The sequence below is a fragment of the Patagioenas fasciata genome, chromosome 9 (genome assembly GCF_037038585.1).
Source record: "Patagioenas fasciata isolate bPatFas1 chromosome 9, bPatFas1.hap1, whole genome shotgun sequence".
In the NCBI taxonomy this organism is placed as follows: Eukaryota; Metazoa; Chordata; class Aves; order Columbiformes; family Columbidae; genus Patagioenas; species Patagioenas fasciata.
Window position 1 is genome coordinate 16,314,743 of NC_092528.1, and position 17,447 is coordinate 16,332,189.

At 38.0% G+C, this 17,447-nt stretch overlaps 1 protein-coding gene across 4 annotated transcripts in view; it reads right to left on the bottom strand.

The window, feature by feature from the left end:
* Window positions 1-17,447, bottom strand: part of SLC9A9 (solute carrier family 9 member A9) — a 193,556-nt gene that overhangs the window by 46,258 nt on the left and 129,851 nt on the right. For 2 of the 4 annotated variants that reach the window (XR_011740502.1, XR_011740503.1), the window contains exons 13-15: window positions 9,575-9,623; window positions 4,337-4,398; window positions 652-993 (exon numbers count right to left, since the gene is read on the bottom strand). Coding sequence is in view for 2 of the 4 variants with exons in the window: in XM_065844628.2 (XP_065700700.1) it covers window positions 2,708-2,804; window positions 4,319-4,398; window positions 9,575-9,623 (226 nt within the window). In the remaining 2 variants the exon portion in view is untranslated. The other 2 variants (XM_065844628.2, XM_065844627.2) reach the window with 2 other exon arrangements.

Genomic DNA, 17,447 nt, shown 5'->3' on the forward strand with positions numbered 1-17,447 from the left:
ACCCTGATAAGTTAAGGAGGATAAACTTTTGGAGTCTGCAAATAGTGCAATTCTTTTTGGCTGATTGACTTCAGGTAAGTGCAAGGCACAAAAACAACCTTTTTTTTTTTTTTTTTTTTAAACTGAAAGGAATGCATCTGAATGATGGATAACTGCAGTTCAAGTAGAAACACTTTCAGAAGTTGCTTTATGGAGAATTGGCTCACTCTGTCCCAGCCTCCTGCTTCTGTTCAGTGCACCTGAATATTAGTTCCTCAGATTGAAAAAGAAATCTGTAAAGAAGGATAAAGCTCTTTTTCTACTCTATTCATGGCAGTGTGCAAGTGAGCCACTTGAAAAGCAAAGCTCTGTGCAGGTTAGTAAGCTTCGTTGCTATTTGGTAGCTTGGAGCAGCACCAAGGTGCGGAAGCCCTGTCATTGCAATACTCGTGATACCCACGCTGGCCAGCTAAGAACAATTGCTGTATCTCTTGTGCTTCCTCTCACCCCTCACCCTGCCAGAGATGGGCAGCATTAGTACTCCTGGAGGACCACATCACACTCTCATCCTCACCCCGTTGCCAGGGAAAAGAAATGATTAGACTTGGCTGCAGGTGGGCCCAAGGCCTCTGTCTTGCAATTTAATACTTATCAAGTACTTAAGAAACTTACCATGCATTTGAAGCCTTGGACCCTCTTCCTTCCCTTCTTGCTCTCTTCTGTTGTCATCTTGCACACGTCCTCCTCTTATGCAGTAACTATTTCTTCTCAATGCAAGTTTGTGTGTGCTATTATAGTACATATCCTGCAACATAATGTAGGCTTCTCTTTATGAACACGGTGAACATTTATGGATGGAAATATCTTAGCATGTACATCATGGTCTTTTTATCTTCATTTTCAGTTATTTTTGCACTTTTGTGTTTTAGTGAAGCAATCCCAAATCCTTCCTTCTCCTCTCGGTGTATGGTGTGAGAAGCTGGGAGAACAGCGTAGTCATCTTCCTGATGGATGCTACAGAGCAGCCAGTGAGGGGAAAAATACCCCCGCAGGAGAAAGAATTATATGGATACAGAGAGAAAAGCCTTAGTGTAAGAGTAAAGCCTTGTATAAAATCAAGTTAAACCAGAAATGATTGCAGGAACTTTGTCTAAAGTAGCTGGAAAAACAGGTGAAGATTGTTTGAAAGACACTTTTATCATCCTAATTTTATCTTCATTTTATTGCGGCAGACCGTAACTGGGAATACAAGCCTATGTCGAGGAGGAATTCTAACTCTAGTTAGACATTGTGTAAATGTCTTGGGACTAGGCAGGGAAAACCCAGTGATATTTGCTGGAGTAAGCAATTAAAGAGGTTTGGGACTGAGAAGAGTTAAAAGCAAATTGCTGGTAGCCCACAAAGTTATAATTTTGTTGTCAGATGTTCTGGAATGGGACAACTTTGAGATGAAAAGCCAAGAGGACACCTCTAAAAACTTAAATGATCTGTTCTTAATTTTTATTATTCCTCTATTAACATTTCTTAGTCTAGATTTTGAAGTATGGAATGTTCTTCTTAGGTGTCAATACCTGATGCAAAGACACTTGCTTAAACAAGCATTCTCAAACCCAGTGGGCTCTGGATCAGCCTCCTACTGTTTCTTTCAGAATAAAAATCAAGTTTGATTCTCAAATAGAATTTCAAGCTCTTTTTTGTTTAGTTCTACCCTAGCGTGGCACGTTGCCATTGCCTATGACTGCTGAACTAAGTGGAAATCATTCATAAGGTCAGCAAGGAACAGTATAACTTTTTCATTTCCTCAGTGATATTTCCTCCCTCTTTCTTTTCCCTTGTGAAATAAATAGGCAAAGAGATGGTATTGCCAGAAGAGTGGGTAGATTTGTGGTAATGTCGAAGAGAAAATGTCAAACTATAGATTTGTCGCAGTTTTTTATGCTTTCAAAATATATAACCGGGTTATTTTGCTGTATTTTTTCTTTGATAGCTTTATAATAATCTTGTATGCAATCTTTTATTGGGCATAAATACTGTGCTGCATGACAATTTCTTTCAAAGTTTAGCAGTGCAGATTTGTAACATTAGGCAGGGGAAAGCAAAAGAAAGTTTGGGTGGATAATTTCTCTCCCTGAAAAGAATGTATTTCAGAAATAGTCACACCAAAGAAATGCTCAGAGCTGTGAGTCACAGCATTACTGGGTTGAACCATTGTTCTGTGCAGGTATATGGGTATATATTTCCAGGATTAGTAAAATGTAGAAGCATTATTTGTAATAAAAATGTATTTTAGGATAATGGCAGGGACATAATCTCTGAAAATCTAAATTCTAAAGGAAGATTATGATTTGGCTGAAAGAGAGATTGACACTTAACTTTTTTTTCTTTTTAAGAATGTTTTAAAAAAAATCACTTAATATTTTATTGAAATGCAGAAGGCACAGAAAACAGGCTTTCTAGCATAAAGCATCAGACACTCATATTTCAAGATTTCTACCATAAAGAATAACCTGAGAGGTGGCACTTCTGGTGCATTCTACAGTCCTTTCATTTTGCATGTACTCTTGTCTGTCTTCTCCATATTGACTTCTCTCTCTCTCCCTTCTGCCTCTGTCCCTTGTTTTCTTGCTTGACTCTTGTTGTCTCTTTCATGTATCTTTTCTCTTTTTTTTTTTTTTTCAACTTGTGTTTGTCCTGTTCTTTCCTTCCACATTTCTTTTTCCTGTTCTTTTCAGAGTGAAACTTTTTCCTTGTTAATCTGTTTCTTCTGACTCAGAGTTTCTAAGATACCACAAGCACAGGCTATTCCTTTTGAAAAAGAAGTGGGGCTGAGTGGTAGTTAAAGCCAGTTATGGTGGTACTCAGCATTAACATGTAAACACATTACCTATTTATATATAGTATTCACCTACTATTTCAAAGCATTCTTGAGGAATCGTCATAGGGAAATATTTTAATACTAAGTGCTTTTTGGCCCTTAAAACTGGTCTGATAGATAATTAGGGCAATACATCCATTCTTAACCAAAAAAAAATGTGTTTTCTATCAAAAGTCTCTGAAGGATAACTTCACTTGAATTCTCTAAGGAAGCTGTGTTCCCAAAGAGTTATGACTTTATCAGCCAGAATATTTCATCCTAGTTTGCTGCAGGTGGTATCAGAAAAACATACATGTAGCCTGAGCATTAATCTCTACTCAGTAGTGCAGGGTAATGGCCCAAGAGATGTGCTATTGAATAATGGAGCCTACTGGTAGAGCTTTGTCTGTTTAGCTCCTGAGCCACTATGCATGGAAATCAGCAGATGGGCTTCTCTTATGTTTATTGTATATCTTTGTTAAAGCCTTAGGGCATGATTGTTATTGTGGGATCTCACTGAGGGCTAAGCAAAGCCTTTGCAGAGTCAGTTTAAAATGGCAATAAATTAGAATGGTAGTTTTACCATCTTTGCACAGGCATTAGTGACAGCATGGATGTCAAAGGGTGCATGTACTACCTTGGTTTTGGGAGGATGCTCTTTTTAAGGATATTAAAAAAAAAAATTTAAAATACTTTATTGAAATGGAAAAGATGTGTAAACCAGACTTTCTAGAATAAAGCATTAGACACCCATGTTCAAGATCTCTACCACATGTGCCTCAGTAAGAATGAGAATAAAAGCACAAAGGCTCAAGAATCTGTGGAAGAGGAAGTATGAGCTCCAGGGGAGTCCTGGGAGCTACATCTTCACAATGGGTGCATCTTTCTCTGTTGTAAGAAGCGCGGGGAAACCAGGGCTGACTTATTTTTACTTTCTCTTGGGTAGTTACCAATTTCTGAACATGCGGGCAGGCAGCAGCCATTGGGCTGCTTCCGCGTCCAAGTTCCTGGTTTCCCAAACTCTTGATTAATAATGGATTAGTTTTATCCTGGAATTTAAAAAGGTTACTTTATTGAAAGCTATTGTCTATATACTACTGTAGGGTGGAGCTGCTTAGCTTGCTCTTATTCCCCATAGCCTCAATCAGGAATGTACATATCACTGCATGGCCAAGCTTCTCTAGACTTTCTGTTTCTTTGAACTTCCAATATTTCTTCTCCTTACTAAACACATTGAATGATGCTTTTGTTTTTAAAAGTATAATATTTATTCTTTTCTGGTTCTTAACTATTTTAAAGGTTCTAGTTGTAATACAACTATCATCTATGGTAGGAGTGTCAAACTCCTGAATAAATATAACTATCCCTACATTTATACAGTCCTAAAATTACCTTTGGCCCTTTGAAGGCAACTGCGAGGCTGATGTAGTCCCTGGTGAAAATGAGTTGGACAGCCCTGATCTATGGCTTAACAGAAAAGGATACTTGTGGTCAAAACCGTACCATATTCTGAACAGCCATGCACTCTCATCTTTGGTTGTATTTTTATCCAAGTTAGATGCACTCTGCAAAATAAACAAATGAATAAAGTGAAAAGCATTTTTATAACATAAAACATAGAGTTCCAATATTAAAAATACATGTCAAGCCAAGTGAAAATTAACTGCACTTTAAATTTTTTTTTTGAATTTAAAAAGCTGCTTTGGCACACAAATGTCATCTCTGAATCAGTTTTGGAGCAAATTGGCTCATATAGCACATTTCTCATTGCTATAATACTCATTTGAAGAGCACAGCATTTACTTTTATTAATGATTCCAATTTTATTAAGCAGCTGAGAAGCACTATATTCTGAGATCAATAAAATGATATTTTGATTTAATTGCCATTGTGGGATTACTTCAGTTTACTCCTACAAGATCAGATGCTATTTGTGTACATCTAACAAAATGTCATTCCCAAAGGGATCATGATATTCTAATAATTATGACGCTACTTTTCTTTCTGTGCTTCTTTCCAGGGGGGAGGAACATGATTTGAGTAAGCAAGACTCAAAGTGCTGCTTTCCATTCTGCAAGCTAATTCAGGGGTGTGCTGCAAAGGTAGATAGATGGACTGTCCTTTTACTTAGGGTCATAGTTTGAAACCATAGAATCATAGACTAGTTTGGGTTGGCATGGGACTTTTAAAGATTGTCCATTCTAACTCCTGTGCAATGAGCAGGGACATCTTCCACCACACCAGGTTGCTCAGAGCCCTGTCCTGTTTGACCTTGAACATTTCCAGGGATGGGGCATCTACTACCTCTCTGGGCAATCTGTTGCAATGCCTCACCACCCACATGTTGAAGAATTTCTTCTTTATATCTAGTCTAAATCTACCCTCTTTTAGTTTATAACCATTACCCTTTGTTCTATCACAACATTTTATGTCTGCAGTCTTTGAGATACTCTCTGCATGCTACTTGGCTGTGGCCCCTTGCTACTTCAGGTGTTTTGAACAATAAGAGCATCCAAAGCCATTACTGGGTTTACTACTAGTGATCTGGAAAAGTGTCCTGAATAGCCAGAGTGGGCACCACCACAGGTGGTGCAGAATTCTGAGGTCCAGGGAGCAGTAATGATAATTAGCTACTAGGGGTTTCTATAGGCCAGCAGTGATTGTCACTCAGGTCTGCAGCTCTTCTGATGGGTATTAATACCACCTGTGGAAGGACAAGCCCTGTTTACTCAAGGCTGTGACTGTGTTCTTGAAGTTTATGGTTAGTGCAATTTTTGCCTTGGCTAAAATGGAGTCTCACGTATCCCAGAGTTTCCTCAGTGACAGTGAACTTCCTGGGCACAGCGTAGTGGTCTATGCCAGCGGTGTCTGTTTGCGGTGAGTTATCTTTTACTGCTCCTCTTTTTGGAAGCACTGGTTGCCACCTGAGGCCTGCGGAGAACTATTTGTATTGCTGTTCCTTAAGAAGGCAAACTCTGCTTCTCACTGTATTGGTTTCTTTGGTGCTTGGAGGGCTTATGATTAGTATGATCTGGGATTTTGATTACTCTCTGATGCCCAAAAGCACTAGTACTCTGCTGCGCATATCTGCTATAAGGATTTTAAGCTATTTATGGTGCAGTACTCCAAATGTCTATGTGAGAATTCTGAAAGACTGTGTCTCTTGTGAGAGTTAATTTATGTAATACATGTGGTGTCCATGATTAATGCTGTTCCTGATTCCTAGCTTGTATTGAGCTCTTGAGCATTTTGGTCCTTTGGAGGACTGAATAGTAAGCTGGATTCAAAGGCGCAGCTGGATTCTTGGCGTAGCTACATTGTCTCTGAATGTCTGCTACTCTGTCTTTTTAGAATAAACTCTGTAAGAACCACTGTGGGCACTGCTTGTGCCACCTTGCATGCAGGTACTCACAGAAAGGAGTTTGATCTTAGGGACTCTACAAGCTTGGGGAAGAGTGGCTGGAAAGTTTCCTGGTGGAAAAGGTGTTGGTCAACAGCTGGCTGAACATGAGCCAGCAGTGTGCCCAGGCGGCCAACAGCACTTGTATCAGCACTAGTGTGGCCAGCAGGACTAGGGCACTGATTGTCCCCCTGTACTTGGTGCTGGTGATGCCCCACCTTGGACACTGTTCAATTTTCCGCTGGCCTAGAGCAAAGGAGGCTGAGGGGAGATCTTATCGCTGTCTACAACTATCTGAAAGGAGGTTGTAGCATGGAGGGTGTTGGTCTCTTTTCTCAAGTAACAAGAAATAGGATGAGAGGAAACAGCCTCAAGATGCACCAGGAGTTTAGATTGGAAATTAGGGAAAACATCCAATGTGAATGCTTTTGGGCTACTGTAGATTTTTGGATCCTATGATCTTAAAAAGTAACTTTCAACTCTCTCTGCACTTCAGAGATGCAGAAGTAGGGAAGGCAGCCCACCACATCTTCTGGATGATTTTTCTCTCTAGGAAGAGAGAGAATGCCAACGTTTCTCATTTCTTACTTGGGAATTACCCATATGGGGATGACTCTCATTAGTCACTTGCAATAAATTCACCAACCAGCTGGTAGATGAAACTGATGGGGAAAGTATAGATTTCCTTATTATACTAATAAATATATACGGATGGTTAAATAAACTGTGAATATTAGTTTGGCAGAGATGATAATGCTACATGTTTTGCAGGCTATTTAGTTTTCTCCCAAGATCAATACTATATCCAGAAATTCTTGTAGAGAATATATTCTTTCACTGTCTCAATAGAGATTAATGCAGCAGAATTTCTAAGATAACATTAACCACCTGAATAAAATATGCTATTGACTAACTTTGCTTATAGGAAATGTGTTAAAAAGCTCACTGCTTTAAAAGCTTTTGCCTTTTTTTAACAGATCATCTTTGTAGTTCTACTTAGCAATTATGTATCCTGCATTCTGCTTGAGTTAGCTTTTGGTGTTTAAACTCTGAATTTATGTGATAGGCAGCAAACTGGGCCAAACAGGGCCATGCAACCGTAGAGTTGCTATTGCCTCTGACATAGTACTCATGAGGTGGAAGGTGTTTAAGGCTTTTTCTGCCCCTAAAAAATCCAGGTGTGGTTACAGATATGGATTGAGAGGTTCCTGCAGCATGATACCCCATGTCCTGGTAGTTAGAGTGGTCACAGAGGAGACAGATGCAAATCTCCACAGCTGACCTTGCAGCTTCCCCGTTCTGGCTGAGTACTCTGGCTGGGAAGGGAATAGCCTGGAGGCTTTTTTCTCGCTAATTTTGCTGTCTTATAAACATCTTATTCTTGAAGATACTCAATTCTCATTTCTGGTACAATCCCCCTGAAGCTCCAATTAACAGCACTAAGAGTTGGGATGTGGTTTAGAGCTTATCTGAGCACGAGCTTTAACTGGTAGTGGGAGATGGTGGCACTTGACATGTTATTTGTCCAGGGATATATGCAAGAAAAACAGCTGCTTTCACTGTGAAGACACACTAACACAGGAAGAAAATGAAAGGTGGGTAAACTAAATAAAAACATTGTATTAGAAATAAAGAAAAAAGACAACAAAGGGGAAGAAGGGGAATGAGAGATCAGAGAAAATTATAAGAGAGAACCTGACATAAATTGAATAACTGTGATAGGTACTGAGTTAAAACAAAGAGGGCTATAGAGAATGCAAGAGAGTTCTCAAATAGTAAAAGATTGAGATGTCAAAAACAAAAGTTCAGACAAATGAAAATAGAATATGATGGGGTGAAAGAATAATCAGAACATCAAAATTATCTTCCAAGGTAAAGTTTACTGCTATAAGGAATGCTGACTTGGACATGATAGGGCGTGAAAGTTGTTACATTTATTTACACCTCCTGTGTTGTAATCCTGAGTTTTGTCAACAGTGAAAGGTGTTAAATCACAGGGCACAGTCAGGACACTGGATGTGTTATTGTTATTTATGAATATTATTATTCTTGTTTTTAATAAAATGAGAAAATGAGATAGTTATTGACTTCTGAAGAAAACAGGTTTGGGCAAAACACACGTTCAGTCAATTTTATACTGCAATCAATGTTCTCTGATCTTTGATAATTCATGAGTACTGCAAAGTAGAAAATTTCTGAAATGATATATCCTTAAATTCCGGTCAAGGGTAGATGAAGGCTCTGTGTTCTGGCCTTGCTCAGAATTTGGGCAGAAGCATTGCAAGAGTTCCTACCAAGATGCTCAGGAGGGTCATATTAGTGATTAGTCCCCTCAGACTCAGAATAAATCAGCATCTTGGCAAGGTACAGTGGAATGTTATGCTCAACCTTTTAATAGAGACTGAGTTGTAAAACTAAGATATGAATAATATTATTTTTCCTTTTTTTCAAAGAAACATTAGGACAGTTAGGCACCTGAATACCATTCAGTTTCAATGAAAGCTGAGATCCTAAATGCCTTTGGATATGTGCAAATATGTAAACGTTAAGAATACTCAGTATGTAAGATACATTAAAATTCTGCCTAACGATATCTTTAATATATTTTCAAGTGAATGGAGTATCTTATTCATGTCTTTTCCTAACTCATTTTCTACATTGATATCACTGTTGTGTGATTTCTAGCTCAGTCCCAGTTGTGCAGTCTGACAGTGCCTAGGCTGGTGCTACCTGGAAACAGAAATGTGCAGATTTCTTGTGTTGCTGCAGGCAATGCTGCAACTGAAACAATGCTGTACATGCATGACAAGAAAGGGAGGGTGACAGATGAACTGCTGCAGCTTGTTAAATAGCCTCCTTTAGTTTAAAGTTTTCATGTTTGCAATGTACTTAAGTTTCCATGTGAAAAATAACTAAGAAATATTTTTAGAACCCTGACCTACTAGAATTAAATGTTACACATTCTCCTTTTTTATTGCAGTGTATTAAACACTGTTCTGAGATGTCTCATTTCCATAAATGAAGCATTTGGAAGGTCATAAATATTTGGATTTATCAAGGTGATATTTCTATTATTTTGTTTATTAGACCTGTAATGATATCTTCACATTTATTTATAATTTTCTTCTCTAACATTTTAGTTACAAAATTTTCATGAGTGCATGCACATTGAAAAATATATAGCCTTTCTTTGTACCTTTTACAATAAAGATACTCTGCAGCTACTTTTTATTTTGAATGTGCCTGTTTTAAACATTTTCAGCTATAACACTATTTTGACAAATGTGATCTGCCAACAACTGAACAATTTTTAATTATGTATGTCTAAAATCCTGACATACCTGGGTTTCAGCTACTGCTTTCAGATCTTCATCTGGATCTACGCCAACGCTGTTAAAAAAAAAAAAAACACACAATCCAACAAACAAACAAAACAGACAGATGATAATGGTCTGATGTATATGAGAAAGCCTTGAGGGTAGCAGTGTTTCTCTTGTGCCACTCATTTCCTGCTAGGTGAAAAATGCAAAGAAGAGCTGGCAAAACATTAAGATCACTTCTTTAATCAAGGGAGTTCTTAATAAGTTTTAGGGAAACTTGAAATTCTTTTCAACTGCCACTCATAACACCTGAGATTAGATCTTTATCTTGGCTCTGATCCACATCTGGGGAGAGACAATCAAGTCATTAACCCGTGCTATGAAATCCTTAATTACTGGCAGAAGTGAGGTGTTGAGGAGGAACTGGAGGTAGAGAGGTGGTGTGGAGGGCAGGACTGCAGGACTCTGGTGTTTCTTGACTGTACTGCGTTATGGATTGACTGTAGCATTTGGAAAGGGCTTTACTTGGCGCGCAAGGTTTGGGGAAGCAAATCAGAGGGGAGAGGAGCTTGCAGTGGGTGATGTGCAAGATGAGGAGAACCTGTGTGGCTTTTTCCTAATACGGACAGGAAAAAAGTAAAATTGGCTGTTCAAAGTGACGTGGTGGGAGGACTGACATATTTTGAATGTGACTGATACTCAAAACTGAGGAGAAATGCAACTGAGAAATGAGTTGAATGACAGAGGCTTGTGCTGATGTTCACAACAAGGAAGGAAGGAGAGCAGTGAAGGATGATGAATAGCAAATGTTCTTATCACTGGAGGCTGAAGTCCATGGCTGGAGTGACCAACAGCCCCCACATGCCTCACGAAGTCCCACATAGTATCAGGTCCACCAAGCTGGTACAGAATTTACTGATGCAAATAAAATGTACTCTTTCACTAGGCATTAATATAAGGCCACTTTACTGTTTTTCTGACATTCATCCTTCTTGAGTGTACTTTTGCTTTTGGTAATAACACATCAAAATAGATTTTAAGATAATGTTTTATATTAACAATTGCATCCCTCAGCATTCTTTCCTGTAAATACTATGCATATGCTCTTATTCAGTTAGAGACAATGACAGGAACTATATGCAAAGTAGATGCTTTTTATATGTAAATACTGAATGGAAGAGGAAAAAAAAGGCGTTTATTTCTGTCATAGCTCTTGAGCTTCAACAGATCTTAGTCCTTCAGGCATAAATGTATCTATCTTCTTATTAAAAATAAGGATCCTGATGCTGACTCAACAAGGAGACAGAATGAATAACTGTTTCTTTCTCTTGTTTAGTCCTGTTCTTTAAATGTCTAGAAAAAACTTCTGATGGCACTAACCTAGTCATTAGTTTGGAGTACAGCAAGTTAGGTATTTTCCATTTCATTAAAATTGAAATAGTACATAGATTTAACTGCCTGACTTATATTGGATTTGCTGTTGTCATGTACAGGACAGGGGGGTCCAGGGCCTTACCTGTTGTGCTCGGCATTGCGCGACCAAGCGTTGTATGACAGCCCAGCACCACAGGGTGTGCAGTGGGACATGGGGGCTGAAACCATGGCAGGAATGGAACTGCCATGGGCCCAAACTCACAGAACAGGTCAGAATCACAAAGAGACTCCTGTTCTCCTAAAGGCAGTTAAATGTTTTTCAAACTATGCTTATTTGCTAGATGTGTTCACCAACAGCACTACTTGGCCAATTCACCAGCAGTACAATAGTTAAGGATTTGCACATTTTTGGAAATAAAAATATTCAAAGCATTTATGCATGGTAGGTGCAGCTGAAAGGCTACAGCACTACTTCCGCGCACTCTTCTCCTTAATGAGCTTGACTTGACCTCAAAGAATCAGTCTTCTGGGACAAAAGTAATTTCGCCTTCATGCAGTTCTGAACTTACTGGAGTTGAGAAACTGCCAGTTCTGACTGATTGTGTGTCTTGGAGTTGTGATCCATTTATTACAGAATGAGCTAAGGCAACAGAAAACATTTCACCCAGGACTAAAAGGGCTGTAATAGCAAATGGGAAAAGGGTAGGCAATGAACAGATCCAATAGGAACCAGAGTTTTTGGCTGTGATATCGTTTCAGTAATGGCGATATAACTACTAACTAATAATTGACAACAGGAGTCCCCTGGCATAGAAAAAAAATCTGGATTTTGAGTTCTTGCAGCATTTGTGGTATGCTTAAGCTTTTCTACATGTATAATTTTTAATCCTTATAGTGTAAGAGATAGCTAGCTGGTTTGCCTTGTTTGTTCTGTAGACAATAGATTATTATAAAATGGCACATATGAAGATACGTGAGATCTGAACAGGAATACTACATTTAAAGTCAGAAAGAATTGGCAATAAATATCTAATGAAATGACACTTCTTTTTACACATGAAAAAGAAAAGGAGGCTTCTGTGCCACATGAAAGCCATGGAGCCACAGCTGATGTTTTCCTTTGATCTGGTCTCTACTATCATTTAAAACACAGGACCAGATGCTATTGCTGTTTTTCCCATGGAATGGTATCTCACTGCTGGAAATTAGTGTGGTAATACAATCTTACCTATTGATTTAAAGTCCTTTGGGAAAAGGACCAGAGCATTCTTTGCATTCTATGGGAGAGTTTTTTATGCATTAAAATAGCAATATATATTTTTGTAATAATTTGAAGCTTAGCAATTTTATTAAGTTTGCACTGGGCAGACTCAGTTCAGTCAATTCTGAAATTGAGGCTATAATTATTTAATATGCAAACATAGGCTTGGGAGCCTAACATCAGGCACCCAGCATTGACAATCATGGTCTGCTATAATTAACTCTTATACACTTGACATGAACCAGAATGCTATTTTTAGACTGCAAATGCTGAAAAAACAAAGCATAACAAATTATATGAGACAGTCAAGACAACTGAAATTACAAACAGATAGGCACTTCAAATTTACATCCTTGACTTCCTCAAAAGACCTGCTATATCTAATGCTGTTGTCACTAGAATTTGCAAACTTAAAATTCATATAAATTATTATGAAGACCTTTAAGAAATACTTTTGGTAATAGTTGTGTAAGCACCTTTCCCCCTTTAACCTTTCTTGTTTTCCATTTCTCTGAGAAGATTTAATAGATGGTCAGAAAAGTATTTCCTTAGTATTTTTTCTCCTTTCTCGCTGTCAATTTTGTCTCTTTTCTCCTGCTATTTTGTTTTACTTCTTGCAGTCTCCCTTTTCCATCCTCCTGTCCCACTTTCCTGGTTGCTTTCTATTCCTTGTTAATTTCTTCTTGGCTCTTCTAAATATTGTGAGCTTCTATTGCTGTCTATTTTTGCATCTTTTTATACGTTAAACACTTAGGATGACTTCTCTACTATAAAAACAAATACAATGATGTGTTAATCAGCTCTATATTGCAGTGGAGTTTAACTACTCTGTGTATTTAAGTAGGTTTTAGTAATGTCTTGGATTCAAATGCCTTAGATATGGAGGAATTCAAAATCCTAAAAGCTACTCTGTGTTCTTTTTTTCTCTGGGTATTTTTTTTGGGGGGGGGGGGGGGGTGGGGGGGTGGGGCAGGGCAAGGGGGGGTGGGGAGGGAGGTGTTGTGGGGTTTGTGTGGTTTTTTGTTTTTAAGTAATGGAGAGATTGTTCAGAATTGCTATATTCAAAATCTGGAAGTGAAGCTTGTGGCTTCAGCCAGACACAAGCAATTAGGCCTAAGCATCACTAGGAACTGTGCATTAGTCTGCAGAAGCGCCCTTTACAGTTGGCGGTATTTAAATCCCCATGTGTTATCAAGTGCATCACTTTTTTTTTAGTCACAGTCAGAATGCATTCGGTAATAAGAGGAGGAATTTGTCTCTGAATACAAAGCAGTCAATAACATCTTTTCTTATGTGGTTTGAAATGAAAATGGATGGAAAGATAAATCCCAAATTGTCAGGGGAACTAGTAGTAAAAAATACAAAACCAATCCATAGGAATACTGAGTAGTAAATCACTATTCAGGCATTGCAAACTTTTAATTTCTTCACTTCAAATCATCACAAAGTCAACACAGTTGGATACAAATCTTTGCTTTCTACGTTGAAGCTGGAGAAATATGTATAGACCACTGTTTTCATGAGGATCTAGGCATGTAGAGCAGAAGTCTGGGTGTCTATACTTACAAGTGTGATTCACAGCCCTCCCTCACTTTAGGTGCCAGGGAATCTGTAAATTGAGACATTTCTCTGAAATCTGAATTCTAATTACTGAAATTCTGCTTCTGGGTCTATATAGGCTTTCTGTATTTGCAGAAGGAGCTTGGTTCATGCAAGCTGAATCTTTCTTGCAGTCCCACCTAGTCTGCTTTACTGTCAGATTTAGCCATGGCTCCTCTGCTCCCTTTCCAAACCAGTGGGGAACTAAGGGCAATTCAAGAAGTGAAAAGTCTGGCATCTCTTTGTTTGAGGCCTCATACTAGACAATGGGGATAATAATACTTTCTCCACTCCATTGCTCATCTGTTTTGTGTATTCAGCTTGCAAATAGACATCCTTCAATATGTTTGTATAAAATCTAGCTTAAAGCTATGATTTTGTTTAGAGCCCTAGGAGTGCTGCTGCGTAAAATAATTAATAACAATATTGGCTTCTTTGCTTGTCAAAGGTTTTACTGGAAGAACTCTCCTCTGTGCAATTGCCTCAGCCTTCCACCGGTCATCTCATTGTAACTAAAAGAATCTTTAAGCCTCAGCTTATATCTCAAAAAACTGCACATACCAGGAAGGGTTTTTTGAATGAGTGATTTATAATCCAATTTTCAAAGATGGCCATTAAACAGCATTTGTAACAGGAGTCTTGAATATTTTTGCATGAATAAATCTGAAGCTTTTGGCTATCTATCATCAGTATATTACATTCAGCACAGAATTATTAACTGTGAAGGCTAGAAACATGAGCAAAATCCAAAAAAGATTGTTTCACCATCTCTAATAAATCATTAAAATTGAAATTAAAAAACCCTTCAGGATGAATAATGCTTGCTCAGACCATTTTTCTTGTCTGTGTGGCAGTAAGTGTGATGTGTATTCCTAACAGACTGACACCTAAAATCTGCTTTTGCTTCTAGATTGCTATATTGCTACTACATATTGCTATTGCTATGGACTGGTGCTGTCAAAAACATCTGCTTTTATAGTACAATATTTTGATTGACATGAACCCTATAGAGGCTTGTGGCATGAGTATAGATCTTTAAAGTTCATCTCAAGCTGATTTTGTTAATAAATGAAAACACTTTAGGTTTTAGGCAAGAATAATCAATTGTGTCTCAGCAGAAACAACAAATCAGTTTTATTTCATGCTGGGAAGGATTAAAATAAATTATCAGGTAAATGATGCTTCCTAAATGGTTATGACAGCTGTTTGTCATATGGCTAATGCTTTCTATCTTATTAATGCAGCATACTGAAATAAAACACAGAGTATGATTTTAAACCTGCAGAATCATGTGAGAAAAGGGAGGCGTAGTTTGGCTTTTGAACTTGTAATTTCATAAAACTGGTGAGATTTTTTTGGAAATGCTTCTGCAAGACATTAGTCCTATGGTCAAGGTCTGTGGACTATTTTTGGTGGACATATGGAGAACTACTTAGTTGTAGAGTGTGCAATCACATTAATACAATAACTGTATAAATGCTTTCCAAGTAAAGAAGGGTTGTGATGCATGAAGATAATGTGTGAATGTAAACAGATGAAGTTGAAGAAGGAACTGTAGTACTCTACAAGAGATCCACAAGTTATAGTCTCTAGATGTGACCTTAAGTATCAAAAAGATTGTAAAATTGTGGATAATGTCATCGCATAAAATTTTACCAGTTGCTTCCCTACAGCTGTGCAGCTGTGTGAAGTATAAAGCTAAAATTTAAAAATAGATGATGGCTTTCATTTACATTTACATCATGCACTTATGCAGATAGCAACTAGAACAAAGAAATGGATCTTTAGTTTTCTGGTATCTGATTATCTATCCTGTTAATCTTATCATGACATAGGGGGGACGGGATAAAATAGTTTGGTCACTTTGAAGTCTGTATAGCAGAATGTAATATCAGACAGCTTTCAACCATGACAGCATGGCAGTCCAGCTCGGGAGTCTGGAGCAGCAGTGATTTATGTCTCTATAGTGCTTCTGACACACGCAGTAGAATGTCATTGTGCTATGGGAATATACCTGTAGTGAGGAATCAGGCCTCTTGCTTAAAAATGTAACCCGAAGTTGACTAAAATGAGCATCACTTAAATTCTGTGAAATTTTTGGAAATGATAATTTGTCATACTATGAGTGCATACAAATAGAATTGGAATAAAATCAGCATGAAGGTTGGCAGCAACCAAAATAATGTGAACTTTGTGTGGTGACAATGTAAGGACTGGGACTTGTTTCAGATTTATGGAAAGATCATTGTAGTAGATTCTCAGTTGATTCTGAAAAATGTCAGGTGAGGCTATTTTATATTCTTGTGCATATATGTACACATGGTGCAGTCTTTTGGTTTTCAAACTCACATTTGCTTCCTGACTCTGTGCTTTCTCTAGAACTGTTTTCTTGGACTTCACAAGAGTTGTCCTACTAAATATGTTCAACATGTGGCTCAGAGGCAGGCAGAGAAACCCACGGACCCTTGGCAGCCGTGTGAGCCAGCCAGTCAGGACATCAACTGATCAGCACTATTTTGCTTCTTTTCTGTACTGATGTCTCTTCTGTGAAACTCTCCCTTGCTTTATGACTTTTTTTTTTCTCTTTCTTTTTGTTTTTCCCTCTATTTTTTTTTCCTACTTATATACAATTATAGTCTGAGATTTATAAAACTGCTTGCTTTTCAAGCATTCCATAAGCAAGTCCTACAAGCTCCTTCTTACTTTGAAGAGCAAGAAGAGCAAAGAGAAAGTCCAGAACCGTGTCAAAAGGCTACACGGCCATAGTCAGTTAATAGTCACAGCCCTTCTCAGTTACACTCTCCAATTATTGAACAGTTATGTGATTGCTTGTAAGCAACCAGACATAGATTTATGAGAAAAGGATGAGAAAGCTTGAAAGGACAGTAATCCTCCTAAGTTTTTTTTTTAACACCAAATCCTCAGCAAATCTAAAATTTGGGGTGACTGCATTGCTACCGGCAGCCTTCTAAAATGAAACACACTAATAGTAGAATCTTTAATATTAAAATGTTATGAAATTATTAAAAGCTGCATTTGTTCTAAATCAAAAAAAAACCTTTTCAGACTCAGTTGAGGTGCAAACATGTCTGGAGAAAAATGTGGTTACAAGGTCACATCACTTGGGAATTCTACATTGTGATTAGAGGCACTGAAAAATAACATATGGTAAAGAATGTAACTTGAATACTTTTCTAAAACTGCAAGGGAAGTTTAAACGTGAGGAATATGCATGATAGTAGCTGCGATATACAGTGCTTTTATTATTTAGTTTTCACCTGAGTTTTATGTCTCGGATGAGAGGTAGGACCCCTAGAATAAGAGGATCCCTTGATATCATATAATAGCATTGCTGCAGCATTGACTTAGAAAAGGGATGGGATTTGGGACCTATTTTGGTAGTGATGAGGTTATTTCTTTTGAGTGCCAACCCAGTAAATCCCAAGAAAGCTGAGCTTTTGAAATAGTACTGGATCACTGCAGAGTGGCAAGTCTGTCATGGGGTGACACTGATCCCTTCCATCCAAACTCTTTACCCTGTAACTGTTGGGGGTAAGGGGATTTAAAAAAAAAGTAATATGTTTTGCTTTCCCTTACTTTAAGCCAAATGATCTTGATCAGCACCTATTAGGACTGCTACCAGCCTACATGTTTTAAGGA